This window comes from Sapajus apella, unplaced genomic scaffold (genome assembly GCF_009761245.1).
Source record: "Sapajus apella isolate SASKATOON/1434 unplaced genomic scaffold, GSC_monkey_1.0 scaffold1, whole genome shotgun sequence".
NCBI classification, from domain to species: Eukaryota; Metazoa; Chordata; class Mammalia; order Primates; family Cebidae; genus Sapajus; species Sapajus apella.
The window spans coordinates 75,926,572-75,953,730 of NW_022436941.1; the positions used below are offsets into that span (position 1 = coordinate 75,926,572).

Below are 27,159 nucleotides of genomic sequence, written 5' to 3' on the forward strand. Positions count from 1 at the left end.
AGACAAAGAGAATTCACCATTTATTATAGTTACAATAATGTATTTGTTGCATTTGTTATACATGGTTTGAAAATTAAAATTAAAATAGATAGTGCTATTTATCATAACCAAGCCCAAACTCAAACTGAAAATACATAGTTTCATAGTTGTGATTTCATAATAAGCTCTGAATCGCTTTCATATTAAAAAACAATTCTAAAACAAACAAACAATTCTCTTAGTCTGCATGCATTCTGTTAACTCCAAAGTAAAGAATCTTCACTGAATTTACCGTTTATCTATTTCAAAAATCCATCTGTTATACATATACCTTAATTATCCTATACAAAGGAGCAATAGAGAAATAATGCTCATGTTAACCACTGGCAAATAACTCTAGAAAAGCTGAAATTCTAGGAAAATTCATTTAATCAGATTCACCTTCTAATTTAATCCAGTGTTTCAGCAAAGTATAAATATGGATTCATTTATCTTCATTTCCTATTTCTGCTAACCCTCTAAAAAATATTAAGTAATGACATTGCTGCCCCAAATGGACAAAACATAGAACTTAAAGGAATCAGAAGCCAAGGTCATTTTAAAAAAATCTTTAAAATTCAATTTTTTGAATGCTGACTACAATTTATTTGGCTTCAAAACAGAAAATTCGGATTAATATACAAATAGCAATAGTCAACAACCTCTCCTAGCCTTCAACAATACATTATTAATCATTCTAAGAAGTCAGATTTTTTTCATACATCATATTCAGATTTGTTTTGAATGCAACTAAATTACAAACTGTTACTGAAACTTACTTTCAATTAACCTTCTTCTAGGAAATAATACCACCTATGTCAACTGAGAAGCAGACTGTGAAGTGAGAATTAAGAGATCACAGAGAGATGTGTAAGTATTATGAAGTACCCACAGGAAACACCAGGTGGCATCTATGCTAAGTATTAGTAGATAATCTGTTTTATTCTTTATTTCAAAACCCAAGTAGTCATTCTAAGGTCACTTTCGGATAAAAGCTGATTCATTCAGTCTGGATATAATACTAGGTCCACAATTCCACAACACAACATATGAACTGGTAGTTTAACATGATTTAGGGCATTTGAACGTACTATTGAATAATCCTGATGTTTTATTATAGAAAAGTAGTTCTAAGAATGTAACAGATGCCATACAAGCACAATGGTGAAGTTACATGTATAGTAACAAAATGTCTAATATGCGAAAACCTGTAGAAGGGTAGAAGACCAGTTCTCTATGCAATTTTCCCACTGCTATTAAACAGTCTTGTTACCATATGAAGTAGACCACGAGAGGGATACAATACAGGTCCACTCTTCATATGTGGCATAAATTAAAACACAAGGAATTTCCCCCCTTTCTCTATGACATGTGAACTTATTAACCAGAAAAACAATAATAAAATGTACAGTTTAATCAAGCACTTTAACTGGATATTTTTTCCAATGTAATTTTAGGTATTTTTAAAATAAAAATTCTTGAAGGTTATACTATACACATTAGAATTCTGTAATACAATGGCTCTTTCTTAATGGAACAAATTTTAGGGTTAACACATACCCATAAAACATGAAAAGGACAATGTAGTAAAAATTTTTTATGGTAACTTATTTTCACAAGAGCTCATATTATTCCTTAAATATCAATTTAAAGAATTCTTAAAATTCTCCAAAATATGCCTTAATTATTTTTTTCGCTGATGAATAATTTTCACTGATATAATCTAAACTTTAGCTGGTATACAAACAAAATATATGTTTATGTTACAAACCTGGGCTCTTTTTTCTCTAAGTTCTTGCTGTTGCAGTCTCCTTTTTTCTCGTTTTTCTTGCAGTTTTTCTACTTCTTTCACACAATTAGATTTTCTACGTGCTGAAAAGAAAAGATGAGCTGTAGAAGTATAGTTTTCTTTTTTAGAGTATATATATATTAAAATTTTTTATGTATAACTTCACCACACATACACAACAGGTACACAGTGACAAAGCGTGTCTATAACAACTATGTGAGCCTTATTTAATGAGCTGCTTTACCAAAACTAAGATAGGACAACGTACAGATGGGAATCCAGAAAAATGGCTCAAACATATTGATACATGTCATCTCTTGGTTTAGAAATACAGATCTTTGAATTCAAAGAATCAAGGAGGCACAAGACTTTCTTCTATAACATCTGACAAATTATCGTCTGCTCAGAATTTCAAACTCAAACTGAAACATTGCTATAATTTCACAAAAAAAAATTTTGCTCCAAAATATACATGAAAAAACTCAATTAATAGACTAAACGAATAAAAATAAGTTAAATTTTCCACAGTGGTAAAATGAAATCTGCAATCAAGCTTGTATTTAGACTGTTTACTATTTGAGGACTTAAAAGGATGACCAAGACAGAATACATGTATGCCTAAAATGACTAAATCCTTGATACATAATTTACATACAAGGGGGTCCAAATTCCTTTTTTGCAGCTTGAACTGGAGATATATCTGAAACACTACCATTCTGTTGTGCAGAGGAAGACTGTTCAGGAAACTGACTGGGCCGTGCACGTGCAGAACCAACCACTGTAAGTAAAAAAAAAAAAAAATTTAAATTCAGGATAGAAAATTAATAAAAGTTAACTTCAGTAAAAGGAAGAGATATCCCCAAAACCTGATACTTAAAAGTTACATTAGTAAGTTGCCAAGTGTTCTATTTATATATGTAAAATACAATATAGTTTATAATAAATCAATTCAGTTCAACAAACTGACATAAGCTAAAAGAAGCTTTCAAAGTAATAAGTGCAGACTTAGCTTTCACCAATGAAATTTTAGCTACAAAACTCAATCTAAATAATTTACATTAAAAACCCAAGCCAAGCTTGATTTTTAATAATCCTTTAAGATATAAATTTGAAGGAAAAAAATGTGTGAACCCCTCCATGTCTTAAACTTTAAACTGCAAAGAAATCCTCCTAAAATATGTGTGTAAAATATAAGTTCTACAAGCATTCTCATTTGTAAAAATTTACACTAATCAAATATATACAGAGAGTAATAACTTAGAATTCTTCAACCCTCCCTATATTCCAAATCCCACTCTTTGCTCCTCAAATACGCAAATCTTCAGCAGAGAATTTCCCATTGTAAATATTATAAAAGAGGAAAAAAGAATATAAATTAAATATAAATATCAAATTTTAAAAGAAATATAAATTTGCACAAGACTCTAAAGATGGTGTTTAAACTGAAGGACTGTTCCTCTACTTCCAACCTCTCCTTTAATACTGTCCATTCACACACATACACACAGAGAAACAATACTACCAGAAAATTCTGAACTACTAAACAGTAGAAAATAAATCCATTACATTTTTCATGTCCTGGCTGAAAATATATGGGAGACTTCAGTTAATTACACAATTTTTATGTCTGTTCAACTTTTCTTTAGCTAGTGAAATCAGCCAACTAATTTTTCCCCATTCCTTTCTTTCTCATGATATTCTTCTTGAATTTATGAAATTATTTAGTAATTAAGATTAATTAAAAATTGCATTTTATAGTTTCATATTAATCACATACATTTTATTTTATTTTGTTATTTTATTTATTTATTTTTTTGAGACAGAGTCTCACTCTATTGCCCAGGCTGGAGTGCAGTAATACAATCTCACCTCACTGCAACCTCCACCTTCCGGGTTCAAGTGATCCTTTTGCCTTAGCATCCTGGCTGGGTAGCTGAGACTACAGGTGTATGCCACTGCACTCGGCTAATTTTGTATTTTTAGTAGAGACGGGGTTTCACCATGTTGGCCAGGATGGTCTTGAACTCCTGACCTCAGGTGATCAGCCTGCCTCAGCCTCCCAAAGAGCTGGGATTAAAGGGGTGAGCCACTGCACCCTGCCATCATCCCATACATTTTAAAAATCATTTTTCTTTCTTTCTTTTTTTTTTTTTTTCTTGGAGACAGAGTCTTCCTCTGCTACCCAGGCTGGAGTGCAGTGGTGCAATCTCGGCTTATGCAACCCCTGCTTTCTGGGTTCAAGCACTTCTCCTACCTCAGCCTCCCGAGTAGCTGGGATTACAGGCACTGCCACCATACCTGGCTAATTTTCTGTATTTTTAGTAGAGACGGGGTATCACCATGTTGACAAGAATGGTCTTGAACTATGACCCAGGTGATCCACCCGCCTCAGCCTCCCAAAGTGGCGTGAGCCACCACACCAGACAAAATCATTTTTCAGTATTAACATATTGTATTAAGAATTCAGGAAGACACCTTGCCGGGCACGATGGCTCACACCAATAATCCCTGTAAACACTCTGGAAGGTCAAGGCAGGAGCATCACTAGAGCACAGCAGTTCAAGACCAGACTGGGCAACATGGAGAGAGGCTGTCTCTACAAAAAATTCAAAAAATTAGGTGGCCATGGTGGCACATGCCTGTGGTCCCAGCCACACCTGAGGCGGAGACAGGAGGATCATTTGACCCTGGGAGGTCAAGGCTGTAGTAAGCTGTGTTCATGCCACTGTACTCCAGTCTAGGTGACAGAGCAAGACCCTGCCTTAAAAAAAAAAAAAAAAAACCCTCTTAAAATTAGCCAGAGGAAATTTAAATAAATACATAAATGCCAACATTGAGGGTAATTTTTACTTTTGATTTACCTTGTCAGGAACATACTAAGAAATCAATAGCCAAAATTAAGAGATAAATTTTTATTTTACCTCTATTATCTCTTGGAGGAGGCTCATTCTTAATAGAAGCCACAGTCCGTCGATTCTATGATAGGAAAAAATGTTCATTATATTTTCTGTCTTTACTCCTCATATATATCATGATCTGAGCTTCTTTCAATTAAATAAAACTAGGCAAACATACAAGAATATAAAACAAAATGAAGAAAAACTATAATCTTAATGAATTACTATTCATGCTATCAATATCCAAGTTCCTTTATATATTTTTCCCTACCCTCCAAAAATATCCAGGAATTAATATGAGCCAGGCACAGCTCTAAGCACTTTCTTTACAACAACCTATGAGGTCATTACTACTGCTATTCCCATTTCATTGGTGAGGAAATTGAAACAAAGAGAGGTTAAGCAGCTTCACAATAATATGTGTTTTAACCATCATACTATGCTGGTAAAACCATGTAATAAATGTCATTTCTGAATAATAGGGGGTAAGTCATAAAATAGTAGTTCTAGACAGCTTAGAACCCCCTTGTTAAACTGAAATATCAGAATAATATGTGTATTGTCAGTTATCCTAAAAAGGTTTCATAAGAGTTTCAAAGACTTGTACTATACAGATTAAGGCAGCAAACCTTTGGTCCTCTAATTTATTCAGGAAGACTTCCTTTTATTCACATCAAAAAAAGATATCAAACAAAGTAGTTGTTTTTAACCTTGGCTGCACATTCAAATCAGATGAGTACTAGTACTATTAAGAGGACGCTGATGCCAGGGCCTCCCTTTAGGTAAAATAAAACTGAATCCCTGGGAGTGGGGCCCATAAATGAGTATTTTAAAAAACACTGATTGAGGCTGGGGGTGGTGGCTCATGCCTGTAATCCAAGCACTTTGGAGGCCAAGGCGGGCAGATCACCTTAGGTCAGGAGTTCAAGACCAGCCTGACCAACATGGTGAAACTCCGTCTTTAAAAAAAAAAAAATACTGATTTATATTTTTTAATATTTTTTAAAATAAATGCTTATTTATTTTTAAAATATACTAATTTATTCTATTTCAGGTAATTCTAATGTACAGTAAAGGTTGCTAATGATATGCCAGGAAGAATAAACTATGAAGATCCTCCAATGAAGATCCTTCATTTTGAAACTGAATATGAAAAACAACCCATTTACAAGTGGTAGCTAATAAACTTTAAGTGGTGACTCGCAATATAATTAAACTTATATGAGTTGAAAATATGCCTTATGTTCATCTGCACAGTTTACAAAACAAAGTTTTGTTGCTTCTAACATACTATATTTAGATGCTTATCTATGTCCTCCCTGAAAGATATCAAGTTCCTAAAGGCTGAAAACCATGTCATATTCATCTTTGTATTTTGTCCCACAAAGTATCTGACACAATATAAAAAAAAAAACAAACAAACAATAAATGATTGTTGAACACCAAGAAGTGCAGATTCAACAACTTTTACAATAAACCTGTTTGAAAGAGTTATATTTTGAAACAAAATTCTAATACTGAAAGGTCTTGAGAAAAAGAAAGGAGTATTATCTTTAAAATCAGTAAGAATAATGTGCTTTTAATTTTTATAAAGATGAAACTGCTAGAAGGATTTAGCACAGTTTAAGGTATATCACCACAGATAATATATAAGCAAACTACACTATCATTTCCAATCTTTCTTTAATAAACAAATAGCAGAATTATAATTTCAAAAGACTGAGTTGGTAGTTATTATTCATAAGAAACAGCTATTATGCCTTTGTCAAAGTCATATATATTCATTCAACAAACACCAACAAGCAAATGGTTTTGATCTGTATCTCCTGAGAAACTCAAGTCTCATGAAAATCCTAATTAGGTGAGAAATTTCTAAGACCTTATCCAATAATTGTCATAACTGTGAATTAGACAACCTCAATCCTTGAAAACATGTATGCACATATATGAATATGGATGGCGGAAAAAGAAAATTAATCAATACTTAAAATATACTCTTCACAGTCCACAAATTTCAAACTAGAATACACACATATCTATACCCAACGCTGTCCCCCACTGTTTTGCGCTCTGAATATTCATCACTAACCTTTACAATTTTGTTTACTTTGGCTGAGGATGCTGGAGGTGGAGGTGTTTCTGGACTGGGTTCAATTTCTTCATCAGGAACAAGGTCAGGGTTAAGTGAAAAGATGCTCTCCAGGTCAATCTGTTCACAGCAGACATATGTATGTCTTTTGAGACTATATTTTGACAATTAACCGTTTATTTTTCAAATAAATTGACACAGTAAATAAATTATTTTAGCCTAATGAATACAGTACCTCTGCTGGGTGTAGAGGCTCATGTCTGTAATCTTAGCACTTCGGGAGGTCAAGGTGGGCAGATCGCTTGAGCCTAGGAGTCTGAGAACAGCCTGGGCAACATTGTGAAACCCTATCTCTATAAAAAATACAAAAAATAGACAGGTGTGGTAGTGCAGCTACTCTGTAGTAGTCCCAGCTACTCTGGAGACAGATGGGAGGATCATTTGAGCCCAGGAGGTCAAGGCTGCAGTGAGCCATGATCATGCCACTGCACTCCAGCCTGGGTGACAAAGTAAGATCCTGACTAAAAAATACAAAAAACAAAACAAAACAAAAAACCCAGTAAAAACAGTGCCTTAGCTTTACAAACTAGATTTAGAATTATAATCCACAAAGTTAAAGAATCTCTCCTAAAATATCATTTTACAGTCTTGACTGTATGAACTGCTAACAACACAGTGACCAATAGAACCACATAATTAAATATTATAGCACACTTTCAAATTGTGTGAGCTAGGGTAAAATAATTTTATTTTTTATTTTTTTTGAGACGGAGTCTTGCTCTGTCGCCCAGGCTGGAGTGCAGTGGCACGATCTCAACTCATTGCAACCTCCACCTCCCAAATTCAAGCAATTCTCCTGCCTCAGCTTCCTGAGTAGCTGGGACTACAGGGGCACATCACCATGTCCAGCTAATTTTTGTATTTTTAGTAGAGACGGGGTTTCACCATATTGACCAGGCTGGTCTTGAACTCCTGACCTTGTAATCTACCCGTCTCGGCCTCCCAAAGTGCTGGGATTATAGGTATGAGCCACCGTGCCTGGCCAAGAATATGTTTATCAAATAATTAACAAGATTGATATGTGCAATCACATAAGAGATGTAGGAGGAATCTACCTTTAAGTGAAAATTTTAATCATTTGAAAGTTTTCAAGGAATAAGAAAAATATATGCACTAAATAACATTATGTACCTCGCCGTTTTGTTTTACATTCAGAATCTTGAGTGCAGGACTAGGAATAAAATTTAACCCAGTGATCTTACCTCTTTGCCTTTTGTATCTCCATTTTCTATCCATTCAACAGTTACACTTTCATTATCTTCATTTAAAGATGTTACCATTGCTTGATGTATTCGGCCTAAGTGGGAATAAAGCATACAGGTTAAAAATGTCACAAATTATGGCATTCCTAAATACTGTGAAATGCAATTTTATAACTTGCAAATTAAAAAAAAAAATGACACTACCTTTCTTTATGAGAGATTTTCACACACCCTCAGGCACAGGCAATGAACTTTGTCCATGGGGCCATAAATGAGTTTGCTACTTGTTAAATCCAGGAAATCAGTAAATTAGATGAGAACTAAAGTTTATTTTCAGCATATATGATAAATGGTCACACAGAAACATAGAATGCCTGAAATCTTAAACTGTTAAATAGTTCTAATTATTAGAAAGCTTCCTTACTATGAGCCAAAATGATTCTGTAAAACAAAGAAGAACAATTTATAAAGCAAATTTTTTCTTTTTTTTCCTGAGACAGTCTTGCTCTGTCACCCAGACGACAGTACAGTGATGCAATCTTGGCTCACTGCAAGCTCCGCCTCCTGGGTTCAAGTGATTCTTGTGCCTCAGTCTCCTGAATAGCTGAGATTACAGGCATGCGCCACTACACCCAGCTAATTTTTGTATTTTTAGTAGAAACAGCGTTTTGCTGCATCGTGCAGGCTGGTATCAACATGCTAGCCTCAAGTGATCTGCCCACTTTGGCCTCCCAACGTGATGGGATTACAAGCGTGGGCTACTATGCCTGGCTCGGAAAGCAATTTTAAGTTATTATACTGATATAAAATACTTCTTAAAAAACACTTTTTACCATATATGATGCAAATTGATACAATTTTAAAATTAAGAAATCTGAGTCCAAAAAGGTTAGGAAATGCTAATTTAAAATGTCCTCTTCTATATGCTGTCTATCCAAATCTATTCTATTCCTTACTTTTTCTGATTATTCCAGTCTTACCATCTGTAGAGAGAAGATATTATACATAATATATTAAATTTATTTTCCCCTCTTAGTAGACTGTAGGTTTTATCTGTTAATAACTATAGCTCTAAATAATTATTTTTAATTACTACATATTTCATTATGTTTATCATAAGTTATTTAATACCTACTGATGGTCACTTAGGTTATGTGCAGTTTATTATTATTATAAACACTGCAATGAATACTATTGTATATTTGTCATTATGTACTTGTTGAATTATTTGCCTAGGACAAATTCCTAGAAGCACACCAGAACATATACATATATAAAATACTTTTTAAAAAATTTATTTCATCTGTTTCATCTTACCTATTCATTTGGTTATTAGTTAAGTAGAGACAGAAACTGTGCAATATATTTGCATCTTCAGTATTTCCTAATAGAATGCTGAACATATAGAATTTTCGTACGTATTTCCTAAACGAAATCCTTGAGAGCATCTATGATTTAGCTTATGATAATGTATAGCTCTTTAAATATCTAAAAACAGATATACAGTACATAAAACAGTGTTATTATAATGAGGCTTACGATACTGTTAAAGAAAATATGGGTACTATAATAATTTGATAATTATTGTTTATGAAACTACTCTCACTGAGAGTATTTTATTTTATTTTATAATAGAGACAGGGTCTCGCTGTGTTGCCCAGGCTAGTCTCAAACTCCTGGGCTCAGGCAATCCACTTGCCTTGGCCTGCCAAAGTGCTGGGATTATAGGCTTGAGTCACTGTGCCCAGCCTACCTTTTCTTTTCTCTTTTTTTTTTTTTTTTTGAGACAGAGTCTTGTTCTGTCACTGAACTGAGAATGGAGTGCAGTGGAGCCATTTCAGCTTATCGCAATCTCTGCCTCCCATTCAAGCAATTCTCCTGCTTCAGCTTCCCAAGCACCTGGAATTACAGGCATGTGCCACCACACCCAGCTAATTTTTGTATTTTTGGTAGAGACAGGGTTTTGCCATGTTGATCAGGCTGGTCTCCAACTCTTGACCTCAAGTGATCCGCTCTCCTCAGCCTCCCAAAGTGCTGGGATTGCAGGTGTGAGCCACCATGCCAGGCCCTGGCTAAATTTTCTATTTTTAGTAGAGGACAGGGTTTGTTCCATGTTGGCCAGGCTGGTTTCAAACTCCTGGCCTTAAGTGATCTGCCCACCTCTGTCTCCAAAAGTACTGGGACTACAGGCATGAGTCACCATGCCTGGTCTTATGGCCTACCTTTTTTATAAGAGCTCATATAAAATTCCATAGAACTGATAAATGAACATAATCATGTAGATTTCAAATAGTGAGGATGTTAAGTACCCTCAAATGATACATTGGTGCTACTTTTTTAAAACAAAAAACAAAACTAAAATACATACTAGTAGTCTTTCCATGACAGTATATATAGACCTACCTATTATTTTTCATAACCATATAGCATTCCATAAATCAATATATCACAATTTATTTATTAGGAATATTATTTCCAACTGTTTGCCATTAAAAGATGCCACACTGACTATCTGAACACAGGTGTGAATGTTTCCACAAATAAAATTTCTAGAAGGAGAATTCATGGGTCATGAATGTTGAAATTTTGATAAATATTCCCAAACTGCCCTTCATATACATTCTCACCAACAGTGGGACCTATTCCTCCACATCCTCATCAACACTGAACATTATCAATCCTAAAATTTTTATCATCTCATGTGTCAGATTTCTCTAAGCTACTACTTTTAAAGCATGAATATGTCAGATGCTAGCTCATTTAATTCATATTAGTTCACTTAATCATAACAAATATACCTACAAAGTAGGTATCTGTAAGTCCAGGCATTCCTATAAAAATTTATAAAATGTAGCACAAATTCTCAACCCTCATGTTTACCAGAAACTCCTAGGGAGCTTTTACAAATAAAATGACACTGTTTGAGTCTTGCCCCCAGATAATAAACCAATTCTTAACTATACTGCTATCACCTTGGTGCAAGCTACCAATGCCTTGTACTTAGTTTATTGTGATACTCTCCCAACTAGCCTTCCTGCTTCCAACTTATCTGCCCTCTGTCTGTTCTCCAGAGCAGCCAAAATGTTCGCGGTAAAAACTAAGTCAGATATTACTCCTCTGCTCAAAACCTTCCAATGACTCCCCATCCCCCATCTCACACAGAGTAGAAGCTAAAGTCCTTTCAATGGTCTATTAATGACTTACAACAAAGCTCTACACGATCTGACCTGCATTACCTGTGACCTCCTTCGTCCCTCACTAGAGTAACTCCTTTTTCATTGTCTGATTCTTGTCTCACAAAATACCACCTCCATTCCCCCTGCACCCATAAAAGATGGGTCATAAACTTAAATGTGGAAGATGTAAAAGTAACTGAGTAAATAATGGTGCTTTTTACAATACAGATGGACATTAGAGGAGATGCAGGAGCTGGGGTTGGAGGAAAATGATGATCTGAAAAATACTGGGAGGAGTCAAAAGGAGTTACAAAACGGAAATTAGATAATCCTTACTTCAATTTTAGAAATTGATTAGGTAAATAACCAGTGGAAGTGATATGTGTCATTTGGGGTCCTCTGAGAAGCAGACGAGAGTTAGGTGTACAACAGGTTTATTGTTCAAGATAAAAGAGGGAGAAAAGAGGACTGGGCACAGAAAACTTTCAGACCAGGCCAGGAGCAGTAGCTCACGCCCTGTAATCCCAGCACTTCAGGAGGCCAAGGCGGGCAGATCACTTGAGGTCAGGAGTTTGAGAATAGCCTGGCCAACATGGTGAAACCCTGTCTCTACTAAAAATACAAAAAATTAGATCTGAGTGTGGTGGTGTGCGCCTGTAATACCAGCTACTTCGGAGGCTGAGGCAGGAGAATCACTTAAACTCAGGAGGCAGAGGTTGCGGTGAACAGAGATTGCTCCACTGCACTTTGGCCTGGGCAACAAAGTGAGACTTTGCTTCAAAAAAAAAAAAAATTAAATTAAAAATAAAAATTAAAAAAAGAAAACTTTCAGACCATGACGCAGATTTAAAACCTATGAAGGAAGTGGCTGTGAAGCAGGACTGAGCAGAGAAAGCTTCAGACCTTGATGAAGATCTAGCAAAGTCTTGGTCAACCCAGTAGGGTGTTTCAGAGCAAGACTGTCCATTAGAGGAGTCCTGTACTGGGCCAAAATGGGCCAGTGCCATGCTCTATCATTGGCTGTGGATTTCCCAGGAAATTCAGGTTCTCAATCCCAAATCTAAAGATCCTGAAGGTTGTCAGCTAACTATACTCCCTGAAACTGAAATTCTTTCTTAGAGAGACATCTAAGCAGTGTACCTGCATGATTGCCATAGCATATGAGAAAGAGAATGAGTTTAACTGGTTGTAGAAATGAAGAGTGGACCCCAGAGAGTCATAAGCAGCCCAGTCACCATCACAATCTGGGAGAAGCCTACCACTGCTGCATCAAGCCCCTCATTAATCACCCTCTCTACAACATGAACAGTGAGGCTGAGACCTGGCAGCCATCCTTTCCCCAATCGCCCCTGGCAGCCCCACAAACACTGATACCCACTAGTAGGGACAAGAAGATTACAGCAACAAAGGTTTTGGAGAAAGTAAAAGGGTTTAATAAAACATTGATATGGTTTCATCAAAAGAAAGGAAGGAAATATTTAAGCCTAAGGAAGATGCATTTGAATATCAGACTACTGTGAAGAATAACCCTCAGCAGGAAATGAAAAGGCTGTGGTTGAGGTTAAAGAAATAAGTCACCTAGCTATCAAATCTAGTTGGGAAAAAAAAAAGAGTTACCAAGGTGGATCTCCATGCAGTTACCAGTAGAGTTACCACAATAATGATAATGAGGAAAAATAAGTGCCTATTCCAAAAGGCAAGACGAACACAATCATTCTTATTGCTGGGCATCTACCATGGTATTCCCACCCTTCTGGGCAAGGAGTGATTTAATGTACCATAACTAGGAATGCAAAAAAGAAGGTGGGACAGTGGAGCAAAATACCAGGACTACAGGTCACAAATTCACAGGGACCTTAATCACCAAAGACAGTTTAGAGAGATTGGCAATGAGAGGATAAAGGAAATCAAGGAGGCTGGGCACAGTGCCTCACACCTGTAATCCCAGTACTTTGGGGAACAGAAGTAGGAGGTTGGCTTGAGCCCAGGAGTTTGGGACCAGGTTGGCAAGAGAGCAAGACCTCAACTCTATAAAAAAAAAAAATTAAAAATCAACAGGGTGTGGTGCTGTCTGCCTATAGCTCCAGCTACTTGGGAGGCTGAAAGGTACAAGGATTGCTTGAGCCCAGGAGGTCAAGGATGCAGTGAGCCGTGATTGTGCCACTGCACTCCAGCTTGGGCAAGAGCAAGATGCCGACTCAAAAAAAAAAAAAAAAAAAAAAAATCAAGGACAGAACAGCCAATATCAGGAGTCTCCTCAACATTGGAACCTCTACGACCTCAAACACCAGTGCACGCATCCAGAAAGCCTTAAATCACAAGTCTGCAGAGTCAAAAGCGTCTGATCTAAGACTAAACTTTTAAGACTAAATTCTAGAGGTTGAGCAGGGCAGGACTGAGAAATTTGTTGCCTTATCTCTACCATAATCCAGTTTATTCTTCCAGCAACAAGGAGAGAATATGAAATTCCAGAAATAAGAAATGAATAAACAAAGTCTTAAGTATTTCCTTTTTGCCAATTAATCAGATAGCTAGACCCATCTATACTACCTATAATACCAGTGCAGCATGGGGCTTTTATTTGCACCAAAAGATGTCTAGAAAAAATGCTGTTTTCTTTTTAAAAACCAACCTTTCTCAAAATGCCTTTAATAATTTTTAAAATTATCTTATATATGGCATTTCATTGAGCTACTCAAATACCTCTTTTTAAATTGTAATACAAATTTGATTTTCTTTTAAAATTTTTATTTTTTTTCTTTTAAACAAAGACATCCAGTGATTTATTTCAAAAGTCAAATAGTAACCACCTGTTAACAAAGGTGTTAAGTAATGAGAGAAACAATAAGATATATGAAAACATTTTTTCAAAGGAAAAAATCATGATACGGTGACAACGTATAGGCATAACAAGGTGTCAAGCCTGGATGACTGGGAGAATGATGGTGCTAGGGGGAAAATAATGAGATGCTTGAGTGTCAGTTTGTTAATAGAGATCATGCATAGATTTCAATAAGACTAATCAGGACTAGAAATACCTTTCCCTAGCAAATACCATCTCATTTCTCTGATCCACCTGAGAAGACTGTACTCCATCTTCACTAACTCACTGCCCTTTGACTCTCTTTGATTCATCGTTTACTTTACTGTTATACCACATATACTTCCACATTAAAAAAAAATAGAGCAAACACCTGTGTAACTACCACCAGCTAGGTTAAAAAACACTTTTGAAATCCTGTATGTTCCACTCCCAAAGGAAACAACTGCCCGGCGCGGTGGCTCACACCTGTAATCCCAACAAACACTATGGGAAATTGAGCCAGGTGAATCGCCTGAGGTCAGGAGTTTGAGACCAGCCTGGCCAACATGGTGAAACCTCATCTCTACTAAAAGTACAAGAACTTAGCTGGGCATGGTGGTGTGCGCCTGTAATCCCAGCTACTCGGGAGGCTGACGCTGAAGAATTGCTTGAACCCAGGAGGCAGAGGCTGCAGTGAGCCGAGATTGCACCATTGCACTCCAGCCTGTGTGACAAGAGCAAAACTCCATCTCAAAAAAAAAAAAAAAAAAGTAACAACCACCATGACATTTGAGATAATCATACTTTGGCTTTTCTTTATAGTTTTGCCACCTTTAAATGTAACACATACACACAGAAATCTAAACAGTTTACTTCTCTTTAAATTGCATATACATGGATTAACACTACTTTAAGAATTGAGGTTTTTGTTTGTTCAATACCATTTTTTGAGATTCACTTTACTTATACATATAAAATGTATATAACTCATTTTCATTACAGTGTAGCATTTTATTGCATGAATATACCACATTTTATCTATTCTACTATCAGACATTTGAGTTGTTATGTTTCTGCTATTAGGAACAATGATGCTATGGGCATTCTTACATATGTTTACTGGTATAAATGTGCAATAATTTCTCTAGGATATACAAGAGAAAAAATACAGAATAACTGAGTCCACATGTATAAAACTTTTCTCTTCAGTGCCATGTTTCCTATCTATAGTAGCTATGTGATAGTTTGTATATTCGTCCCTGCCTAAATCTCACGCAGAATTGTAATCCCTATACTGGAGGTGGGGCCCAATGGAGGTGACTGGATCATGGGGGTGGATTTCTCAGGAATAGTTTGGGACCACCCACTTGGTGATGAATGCTGTCCTCAGAGTGAGTTCTGTTCTCTGACTGTTTAGAAGTGTGTGGCACCTCCCTCTCTTTTGCTCCTGCTCTGGCAATATAGCATGCCTGCCCCCCACCCCTTAGCCTTCATGAGGCCTCTCCAGAAGGTGAGCAGATGCCAGTATCATGCTGCCTGCAGAGCCTGCAGACCTGCAAGCCAATTAAACGTCTTTTCTTCATAAATTACTCAGACTCAAGTATTTCTTTACAGCAGTGAAAGATGGGCCTAACACACACTATCTATAATGATTTGTAATCCTCCTAACAATTACTCCATATTCATGAAAACACTTAATATTAGCCAGATTCAACATGTCATATTATGGTTCTAATTTCTCTGATTTCATTAGGTTTTTGCTTATTTTTGTGCTTGTTAGACATTCAGGCCTTTTCAGTACTGACTTGAGTGTTGGGGTCTTTTTCTTTTGGCTACTTCTCTATAGGAATTCTCTTTATACTCTTGGTGTTAATCTTTTGTTGTATGTATGGCAAATATTTTCTATAAAGTTGTGGCTTATCTTTTCATGTTCTTTATAGTGACTTTTGATGAATTTAGGTTCTTAATTTTTTTGTTTGTTTTTAAGACAGAGTCTCATTTTGTCGCCCAGGCTGGAATACAGTGGTGCCATCTCAGCTCACTGAAAACTGTCTCCAGAGTTCAAGCAATTCTTCTACCTCAGCCTCCGGAGTAGCTGGGATTACAGGCACCTGCTACCACACCCAGCTAATTTTTGCATTTTTAGTAGAGGCACGGTTTCACCACATTGGCCAGGCTGGTCCCAAATGCCCGACCTCAGGCGATCCACCGTCTCAGCCTTCCAAAGTGTTGGGATTACAGGTGTGAGTCACCACGCCCGGCCTAAATTCTTAACTTTAATGTAGTCAAATATGTGTTTTTCCATTATGGATTTTTGGTGTGTTATAAAATTTTTCCTAAGATTGAGATCCCTAAAACAGTCTCTTAAATTTTCTAAGTTTTACAAGCTGGGTATGGTGTCTCAGGCCTGTAATCCCAGCACTTTGGGAGGCCGAGGTGGGTGGATCACTTGAGATCAGGAGTTTGAGACCAGCCTGGCCAACATGGTGAAATCCCAACTCTACAAAAATTCAAAAAATTAGATGGGTATGGTGGTGGGTACCTGTAATCCCAGCTACTTGGGAGGCTGAGGCAGAATTGCTTGAGCCTGAGAGGCAGAGGTTGCAGTGAGCCAAGATCACGCCACTGCATTCAAGCCTGGGTGACAGAGTGAGACACCATCTCAAATACATAAAATCTTACAAAACCTTTCACATTTGGGACCTTAATCCATCGGCATTTTTATATTTTTATACGATAACACAATTTCCTTTCTAGGACCATTTCCTGAAAATCCCCTTTTCCTCTACTTAACTGCAATACTACCTGTGTCACAATTCAAGCCTACATGCATGAGTTTATTTCTTTATCTCTGAACTAAAATTACTTAGTATTACAGCTTTGCTTATTATTAAGTCTTGCCATATAGCAGAATAAGCCCTCCTGCTTTACTGTTCCTTAAGAATATTCTTAAGGAATTCTAAGTTATAAACTTTAGAATCAGCTTGTGAAGTTCCAAAAAGTCATATAAACCAACAATCACAAAACTAACTGTTGGGATTCTGATTGGAACTGCATTGTCTGTTTTGTTCTGGATTGTTTTTTTCTGTATACCATCCAGCTATGATGTTCTGGATTTTCATATCATTAATCTAGACTGATACTGGCCAGCGGTTTTCCCTTCTCAAAAACCACTTTTTTAAGAGTTCGGGGATCTCACTCTGTGCCCAGGCTTAAGTATGGTGGTGTGATCATGGCTCACTGCAGCCTCATGTGATCCTCCTGCTTCAGCCTGCTGAGTAGCAAGGATTACAGGCATGCACTACCATGCCTGGCTAATTTTTTGTAGAGACAGGGTCTTGCTATGTTGACCAGGCTGGTCCTGAACTTCTGGTCTCAAGCTATCACCCTGCATCAGCCTCTCAAAGTGCTGGAATTACAGGTGTAAGTCACTGTGCCCAGCCTGTCAACAACCTTATTATATTTTGGTATCATGGTTATACTAATCTTTTTTTTTTTTTTTTTGAGACAGTCTCCTTCTGTCACTGAGGCTGGAGTGCAATGGCGAGATCTCAGCTCACTGCAACCTCCGCCTCTCGGGTTCAAGTGATTCTCCTGCCTCAGCCTCCTGAGTAGCTGGGATTACAGGCACACGCCACCACACCTGGCTAATTTTTGTATTTTTAATAGAGATGGGGTTTCGCCATGTTGGTCAGACTGGTCTGGAACTCCTGATCTTAGGTGATCCGCCCACCTCAGCCTCCCAACATGCTGGGATTATAGGCATGAACCACCATGCCCAGCTGGTTATATTAATCTTATAAAATGATTTTCTATGACAAAGTTCTCCCTTTCTGTACTCTAGAATAGTTGGTGTGAAATTAAATTATTTGACTCTTGAGTTTTTGGTAGGCAAAAACTTGTTAAACCATCTTGGTTTGTGTTATTATAGAAAGATCCAATTTCCTTAATAATTATAGAATTATTTTTTATTCTTGTTTTCATAATTATATTTTTCTAGTGTTTTAGATAAAGTTTCCACATTTTTGGCATCAAGTTCATAGTATCTTTTAATGGCTCTGGCATCTGATATGATGTCCACATTTTCATTCCTAATTTTTTGGTAAACTTTTTTCTCTTAATTAATTTCACCTGGGATTTGTCCATTTTATTTGTGTTTTCCAAGAATAAACCTGGCTTTGTTGAGTCTTTTTTATTAGGTGTCATTATGTACTTAATTTCTGCTACTATTACTTCTTTCTTTCATCTTACTTTGGGCATATTTTACTGTTTTTTCCCTTTAAATTCTTCAGATGAACGGTTAAGTCACTCACCATCCTTATTCTTTTTTCTTCATAAGCAGCTAAAGCTAGACATTTATTTCCCAGAACTCCTTTAGCAGCATCTTACAAGTTTTTACACGTAGTATTTTTGTTATTGCTCAGTTCCACCTATTTTTCTATTTCATGATTCTTTGTCTCATGAGTTATTTAGAAATGCTTCTTGAATTCCAGATATGGAAGTTTTCTGGGTATCCTGTTAATGATTTCTAAAGGTGAGACACCTGACCAAGCAGAACAGACAGAGCCACAATAATTGGTACCACTTTCCCAGTGCACAGTGGCTGAATACCCCTGTATTTCTACCATAACTGTACTGGACTGCCTGCCTTGATGAAAACATTTCTTATAAATCTAGCTCCAGGAGCAAATCAGCAGCAATTTTAAAAACAGCATTTAAGAAAAGTTACACAACTCCTTGTCTTCAAACAGTGAACCTGACTCCAATTCTCCTTTTTTAAAGTCTCTTTCTCCCGCATCATCCTACAGGAATCAAACGTTTGCCATCTATGCCTGCTTCAGCCCCACCCATCTCTTAGAATTCCTGTTCCATTACAATCCATGATCTTGTTTTCGAGCTCAGCTATGTATGCCTTTTTGGTTTCCTCTTACGTGTTTCGGATAGGAGGGTGCCATTACATGAACTTTCTTTAAGTCATAGGTCATATTCATAGAAAATGAGGTCAGATTTGAAAATTCTAAGTTTACATTGTTATATAAAATCAATACTACCATAAAAAAAAGGTAACTTATAGTTTCAAAACTCTATGGCTTTGTTTTTTTTGAGACAGAGTCTCGCCCCGTTGCCCCCAGGCTAGAGTGCAATGGCACAATCTCAGCTCACTGCAGCCTCTGCCTCCCAGTTCAAACGATTCTCCTCACTCAGGGTCCCAAGTAGCTGGGATTACAGGCACCTACCACCATGCCCAGCTAATTTTTTGTATCTTTAGTAGAGATGGAGTTTCACCATGTTGGCCAGGCTGGTCTCGAATTCCTGACCTCGTGATCCACCCACCTCGGCCTCCCTAAGTGCTGGGATTACAGGCGTGAGTCACTGCGCCTGGCCAGCTTTTTAACACTTAAAATCCAGAGACATATTTAAAAGTTTTCCATTTCATTTTAATCTAGTTGTAAAGATAAATTAGTGTAGAAAATGTCATGGGTTGGTGGTAAAGTTAAAAAAAAAAAAACTTGCAAAGAGTTTTTTGGATGATTTTTTATTAACATACATGTAATTAAAAATAATATCCACTGTGGGCTCTCCTCCACTGAGAGGGAAAAGGGTGGTGACGAGGGGCTGGCAATGTCCATCCCTAGGAATCCAGACAAGCCAGGAGTCCTAGGTTACCCTCCCAGGTTACCCTTTATATCCCCAGCTTTCCAACAGGCTCTGACCTCCAGGCAGTTGGTTCAAAGTTACAAGTGCTTTTGGCCCTCCCTTGAGCTTCTCTAGGCCCACCCCTGTATGGAATTCATGGGCCATCTAGAAAAACCCCTTGCTTTTTCTCATTCTTGGGATCCTTTGTTCATGCTACAAAGAGAATCTGGGGGCAGAGTGGGGTCTCTACTACCTGGGGTAAGGGAAGCAATGGACAGTAATGGGGGACAGGGCCAAGAAGAGGGATGGTGATGAATATTCCGGAGCACGATAGGGTAGCAGGGCACTGGGTCACTCAGCATGTTTAGCCCTTCCAGAGTCAGTAGCTCCATGCACAGCTCATCTTATAGCCCTAGACCCAACTCCAACCTGCTACTGACACCTCAAAGCCAGGTACTCCAGCCAGGGTTGCTGCAATCTCCTTAGAGAAACCTGGAGAGTTTCTATGAGGATGATGTTAGGTCTTGAGCCATAGCAGGAGCAGTGATGGGTCAAGTTCTGGTGGTTGAGGGTGTGAGGATCCTGAGGGCCAGCCACTGGCCCCTAGCCTTCTAAAAATCTAAGCCCTTCAGAAAAGCCAGGGGGATCCATCGCCAGACTGGTTTATGGGCTCTCCATGCTGAACTGCTCCAGTTCCCTAGGGTGAAGTCACTCATTGGCCAGTGAAGACTTTCCCTAGCCCAGTTGGCCGAGGTGGGTAGTGTCCCATAATGCAATTGCCGGCTCAGAGGCTGCCCACCTGAGGGCAGCTCTCACTGCTGTAGAGACTTTGGAGTATGTGGCTGGGTGTGCAGATTACTGGTCTCCAGGGGGACACCCTGAATGATAGAAGACAGAGTAGGTGACATTGGCAAAAACTCTTTGGGCAGCTGCTATTGGGACCTCCTGGCATTGGCAGGACCTGCGGGCAGACTTAGGGGGCTGAGGAGTACCTGGAAATAGTGGGGGGAGGCCCCAGGAGTAGAGGTTGAGCGAGGTAGGGGAAGATGAAAAATGAAGTGGAAGACGAGAGGAGGAGAGTCAGGGCATCACTGAGTGAAGGGTGGCCCAGGAAGGTGGTGGGCAGTGCATGGTGGGCCAAGGAGAAGGTAGGTAGTAAGGGGTGGCTATGGGAGCCCTGAAGATGGGGCTGAGGACTGCTCAGGAAGCCTAGAGATCAGGATTGCTTAGGGAAGACTGCAAGGATGGGTGGTTGAGAGGTGAACGAAGTCCTGGGGCATTATAATCTGGGCCCAAGTCCAAGCCCAGGGCCATGCTAATGCCCAGGTGAGTCACAATGTGGGTCAAATTGGAGGTACTGTTGTACCTATTAAGGATAGGGTAGGCTGTCTCCTCAGGGTGCAGGGGCGTGGGCAGTGTTGGTAGAAAGTGCGAATTGGTGAGATCAGGTAGGAATCTCCTCCCACATCCAGTATTCATGGCAGGTGAGAGGACAGGCACATTGGCAGGCTGGCCAGGAGATGGAAAGATGTTAATTCCAGGGACTTCATAAGGACCAGGGTCAGGAGGAAGATGACAACAGCTTCTAAGTATCCCATGGCTTCAGCAAATGCTTGTCACCTAGGAGAACTTCTCAATAGCACGTACTTTAGAGTCCATTTCACCTGAACAGAAATGTTGACTGGGCAGGTTGTTGGAAGGTATGGGGCCTGGATAAATATCCTGGGGACTGGGGTTCATCACACTTGTATGAAAGGCAGAGTCAGAGCTTGTCTTGTTAAATGCAGATGCTGGGTAAAACAGGTACCTCTTCTCTGCAGGGAAATTGTCCCAGGGCATAGTCCTTCACCAGCTGGACACTTGGGGAGGAGATAAGTAGGCAGAACTATAGGGAGAGCTGTCAGTGTGATAGGGTATTGGGAGGGTGGCGACACCATTCTGTGGGGATCTGGCTGTACCCATTCTACCAGCCTGTGGTGCCGAGTGCCCTGAGATTAATTAAAAGGTGAGTGGAGGGGGCTCTGGAACTAGGCCAGGCTGAAACGAATCTGGTTAATATTAGGCAAAGAACAACCATAATGGGAGCCCCTCGTGTATGGCAGTTGCAATTTTTGAGTGTGTAACTGGATGAAGCCGATATCCACTATCATCTCCTCGAGGGCTGCTGTGTCCTCAGCCTGACGCTGCTTCTGCAGCATGATCTCACTAAACTTGCAAAGATTGTAAGCCAAGGCTGTGGCCAAACAAGGCTCATTTGCCCCTGCCCCTGATGTCGCCATCTTCCTCTTTTGTTCCTTCCTGATACCCTCCCCCCGCCTCAGTACAAGCCACTGTTCCTCCCTCAACACCTCCCAGCAACCTACTCCAGTGGTAACCACTGCCACCTCAGCCTCACAAAGAGTTGTGGAAAGCATAGGCAAACCCTGCAGAATAGCTCCCCAATCATTATTTTCCCAATAGAACGCCTCTTGGTTTTTAATACCAAAATTTCCTAAAATGTACTTTTCTCACAATGCAAGATATTTCCAGCCAATGTTTATGTAAGGAAAGATTTATATTTGTAAGTGACAAAACTAAATTCTCATTTTAAATAAAAGAGTATGCAAGAAAAGTCTGGAGTTACATTCCAAATATAATCAATAGACTGTTAGAATCACAGTAGACATAAAAAATCATGCCAAGTATCAAAGTAATACAAAATGTAGGCAAAGGATGATGCTTTTATTATATTCAGTATAAGCCATTTACTAACACAGTTTGCTTGTCCTTAATATATTTCTACAGCCTCTCACATATTTGTTTAGTCCTTGTTTGGCTTAGTGCTGACAGTCCCTAAACATTTAAAAAAATGTTGAAGAAAACATTTATAATGGAAATGAGCAAAAAGCAATTATAATGGAAGAAAAAAATTTACTATATATAAATCTGATTTGTTAATCTCATTGTTTATTGATCACACATGATGATATTTTACTTATACAAAGGTAAATAACCGTGGGTTACATTTCTGAATTTGGCTAGGGAGTTCATGTTGATATACTGCCATTTTTCCCCATTAGTCTACATTCAACCATTTGACCTAAAAAAATGACAATTTCATATGGTTCAATGTAATACAAAGTAATGGTTCACTCCAAATTTAGATGTTAAAAATTTATAAAAATAAAATCTGCTACATCAAAGAATATAAACATAATAAATATTTTGAAATATAAATCTTTAATCAAAGTCATTTTATGTTTAGTTCATTTTAAGAAATATCTTTACCTCACTTAAGGCTCAATTTTTTGTTAGGGTGAAATTATAGGGCAAACAGTTCAGATCTCAACTTTTTAATATCTGTTGGTAAATATCAAGACATATGATTTTTAAAAAGAAAAAAAGCCACAAATGACTGAACAGAACATAGATGCAAATCTAAGCCATCTTTGCTTCAGTGAATAAATTCATATTTCAAGACTTTCTAATCTTTAAGATAATTACTTAAGATCTGATATTAGTGCTATTTAATTTGTCATAAAAGCTCATATATTCATTGAGCTGCCAAAAACAAGTTTTACATGTTGACAATTGCCTTTTGGTCTCTGAAAACAGGATCCTATTATATGTTTTCTAGTTCACAGCTGAGTTCACAGCAGCTGTGAGGCTAAGAAATGCCAGCAACCAATTAGGCTGGCATAAACCTTGTCTAGCATATAAAGTATAATTTGGTTGCAAATGTAGGAGACAAGAGCCAAAATAAGTCAGCCAAGAATACTAATAAAATTTCATTACAAGCATTAAAAGTCAGAATATTTAAAATCTAACAAAAATAAGTATTTTATTAAGAGGATATAGTAGAACCTTAGGAAAAATATGAAAAAGCAACAATCAATTCTTTTCAGACCCAAGTAGTTTTTTTAAAAGGTTGCAGCTGTTTCTGACATACCTAGGATTACAAACTCTATGTGTTTTTCCCTCTAACTACCCTAATCATAGGATTGTGGTATATGATCATACACATGACAAGTCTTCTCCCAAAGTGAGCATTATTTTTATCAGTTCCCCTTGAGATGTTTCTATGAAAATTTCTCTTCATACTTTTAAGATATTAAGACCTTTATATATATATATATATATATATATATATATATATATATATATAATTTTTTTTTGTTGTTGTTGAGATGGAGTCTCACTCTGTTACCCAGGATGGAGTGCGATGGCACGATCTCAGCTCACCACAACCTCCGCCTCCCAGGTTCAACAAGTGATTCTCCTGCTTCAGCTTCCCAAGTGGCTGGGATTACAGGCATATGCCACCATGCCTGGCTAATTTTTGTATTTTTAATAGAGATGGTGTTTCACCATGTTGGCTAGGCTGGTCTCAAACTCCTGACTTCAGGTAATCCACCCACCTTGGCATCCCAAAGTGCTGGGATTATAGGTGTGAGCCAAAGCGCCCAGCCTAGACCTTTATAAAAATTTCAAAACCTAAATATGTATAAGAACAACACAACTTAAATGATTAGTAAAAATAAAACTTCAGTTAGAAGACTGTTCATAATGGCTATTCCCAAACTCTTTGAAGTTGTTTAAATCTGTTTTGTTTAAAGTATGAGAAATTTTAAAAATATAACAAAATCAAGCCTTTATAAAATATTACCACAAAAAAATAATTTAAAACATTTTACATATATATTGAAAAAGTTAGTAATCACTGGTGATTCATAGGCATACAGCCATGTAATGAAAATAGGAAAATCTAGCTTACATGCCAATAAATGAAAATATATAGTGTATCTATTCTTTTCTTTTTTTTTTTTTTTTTTTGTAGACACAGTCTCACTCTGTCACCCAGGCTGGAGTGTAGTGGTATGATCCTGGCTCACTGCAACCTCCGCTTCCCGGGTTCAAACGATTCTCGTGCCTCAGCCTTCCAAGCAGCTGGGATTATAGGCATGAACCACCACACCTGGCTAATTTTTGTATTTTTAGCAGAGACAGGGTTTCGCCACGCCAGCCAGGCTGGTCTCAAACTCCTGACCTCATGTGATATGCTCACCTTGGCCTCCCAAAGTGCTGAGATTATAGGCGTGAGCTACCAGTGTATCTATTCTTGATAAAACCTCTAGCAACTCCTTCCATTTTCAATCAGAATACTGCCGAATAATTTGAAAGCATTTTAAATAGACTTGTAAAAATATGCTAATAAAATCTAGTTATCTCCTGCACCTTTCAAGCAGAGACTAAGAGGGAAACATGCATAAAAATATCCATTCTCAGGAGAACAAAGAAATAAATATTACTCTGAATTATAAAATCACACATTCAGACCAAATGTCTGGCAGAACAATGTTGTTTTCCAGAAGATGAGTAAAATACAAAAGCTTACTCAAAGGGGTTGGTAAACAGATACCTGAAAGAAGTACCTTCTTCCAAGTCATTTTGCACCAGATAAATTATCTTAGAACACACTGATGGTAAAACCTTTGCCACTTCATATGAGTGATTGATTAAAACCTGTCTTAAATAATAAGTTTCTCATTTTTCTTTTTTGAGACAGGGTCTCACTCTCGCCCAGGCTGGAGTGCAATGGTGTGATCTCAGTTCACTGAAACCTCTGCCTCGAGCTTAAGGGATCCTCTCATCTCAGCTTTCCGAGTAGCTGGGACCAGACATGCCTGCCACCACACCGGGCTAATTTTTGTATTTTTTGTAGAGATGGGTTTTTGCCATGTTGCCCAGGCTGCTCTCAAGCTCCTGGGCTCACGTGATCTGCTCACCTTGGCCTCCCAGAGTGCTGGGTCTACAGGTATGAGCCACTGTCCCTGGACCCATTTTTATTAAATAATAATTAAATACATAAATAGTGGTTCCAATCAATTGTATATTTAGTTATTAGAACCAATTGCCAGTGTAGAATGCAAATTCAAAAATTTTACTGCCATCTTTGGAAGTTAAGTCATAGTAAAACATGTTAATTAGCTTTCATTCTCTAAAGAGGTTTGTTTTAAAGCTGGTCTTTTAAAACAGATACAATTCCTTTCTTCAGTTTATTAAAAGAATTCTAAAAGGATGTTTCAAGAATATGACAACAATTCCTCTCTTTAATAAGTTTATAATATTATGATCATATAACAGCAAAATAGAGAAAAATTGGAAAAACAAAGACTGTCAAATGCTGCTTTAAAACAGACTAAAAGGAGAAGGATGCTACAAAAAAGCATTATTTAGAAAATGGAAGTTAACTACACAGTAATGTTAACTACACTAGTAGTCATTCATTGTATTTTGGTTTTGCCAACTACCTCAAAGCAGTTTATTTATAATCTAACAGTAAATGTCAATTTGTTCCTAGGTGCCACTGACCAGTAAATGAGGACAGAAAGAAATTTGATTTGTTGGAGGTCATACAGCAGAGCAGGAACAGATCCAGCAGAAGTCAAAGTCTCAAACTCTGATATTCAGGTTGTGTTAGCTAATCTAAGCACTGAGGAAAAGAATCCTTCATGAGGACTATGTAGCATTACACCTTCTTCAATAGCTTTAGTGGAACAAGAAGGACATAAATCATGTCTCAGCTGACACTGGTTAACAGTGCTGTTGCTGTTTTGTAAATCTCCGAGGAATGTGATTTTGCCAAACATAGAGACCTTTCTTTTTGGCTTATCACACTTAAGATGTCACTGTTTTTTAACCAAATTAAAAGTTCTCGTATTTCCTTTCTTAGACATTAAAAGTTTGACATGAGGAGAGAAAAAAGGAAATGATGTAGCGAAGATTTTTCATTTAAAAAATACAACTTTAAAATGGGACAAATTTTATTCATATTGAAGACAAACTATGAATTTTCTTTCTTTTCTTTTTTTTTTTTTTTTGACACAGAGTCTTGCTCTGTCGCCAGGCGCCAGGATGGAGTGCAGTGGCACGAGCTTGGCTCACTGCAACCTCCGCCTCTCGGGTTCAAGTAATGCTCCTGCCTCAGCCTCCTAAGTAGCTGGGACTACAGGTGCGCACCACTACGCCCAGCTAATATTTTTTTTTTTTTTTTTTTTTTTCAGGGTTTCACCATGGTGGCCAGGATGGTCTTGATCTCTTGACCTCGTGATCCGCCCACCTCAGCTTCCCAAAGTGCTGGGATTACAGGCGTGAGTCAACGCGCCTGGCCACAAACTATGAATTTTCAAATTCTTACCTCATTTATTGTTTTGAAAAGGGATCTGAAAACTTAGTAGCACTCAGTTCCTCTGGGGGATGGGGAAATTTCAGATTTGTTGAGCTGCACACTAACAATTAAGGTGGCATTATTATTTAGAAAGGCCTATTGTACAACTTTTTAGAAAAGTTTCATTCTGAATTTGCGTAACAGTAATAATAAAAATGCCATAAAGAATCTATGATAACATTAAAAAGTATTAAATCACTAGTTTCCTGATGCTATTCAGCATATTTGGGGTTGGGGGAAGGGAGGGTTAAACCAGTCCCCAAAATCACTTGTAAAGAGAA

General features: G+C 37.8%; 1 protein-coding gene, 1 long non-coding RNA gene and 1 pseudogene across 5 annotated transcripts in view; 1 reads left to right on the forward strand and 2 right to left on the reverse strand.

Annotated features, from left to right (window-relative positions):
• KIF2A (kinesin family member 2A) overlaps positions 1–27,159 on the reverse strand; it is an 81,546-nt gene that overhangs the window by 34,848 nt on the left and 19,539 nt on the right. For 2 of the 4 annotated variants that reach the window (XM_032279984.1, XM_032280003.1), the window contains exons 2-6: positions 8,056–8,150; positions 6,794–6,913; positions 4,729–4,783; positions 2,520–2,585; positions 1,790–1,890 (exon numbers count right to left, since the gene is read on the reverse strand). In XM_032279984.1, the coding sequence (XP_032135875.1) occupies positions 1,790–1,890; positions 2,520–2,585; positions 4,729–4,783; positions 6,794–6,913; positions 8,056–8,150 (437 nt within the window). Of the gene's footprint in view, positions 1–1,789; positions 1,891–2,462; positions 2,586–4,728; positions 4,784–6,793; positions 6,914–8,055; positions 8,151–27,159 lie in introns of all 4 variants that reach the window. The other 2 variants (XM_032279976.1, XM_032279993.1) reach the window with 1 other exon arrangement.
• LOC116553000 lies at positions 356–26,264 on the forward strand. Its single transcript, XR_004269588.1, has 2 exons — positions 356–888; positions 26,012–26,264. It is a non-coding gene; the product is annotated as an uncharacterized LOC116553000 (long non-coding RNA).
• LOC116552991 lies at positions 19,328–23,819 on the reverse strand (annotated as a pseudogene).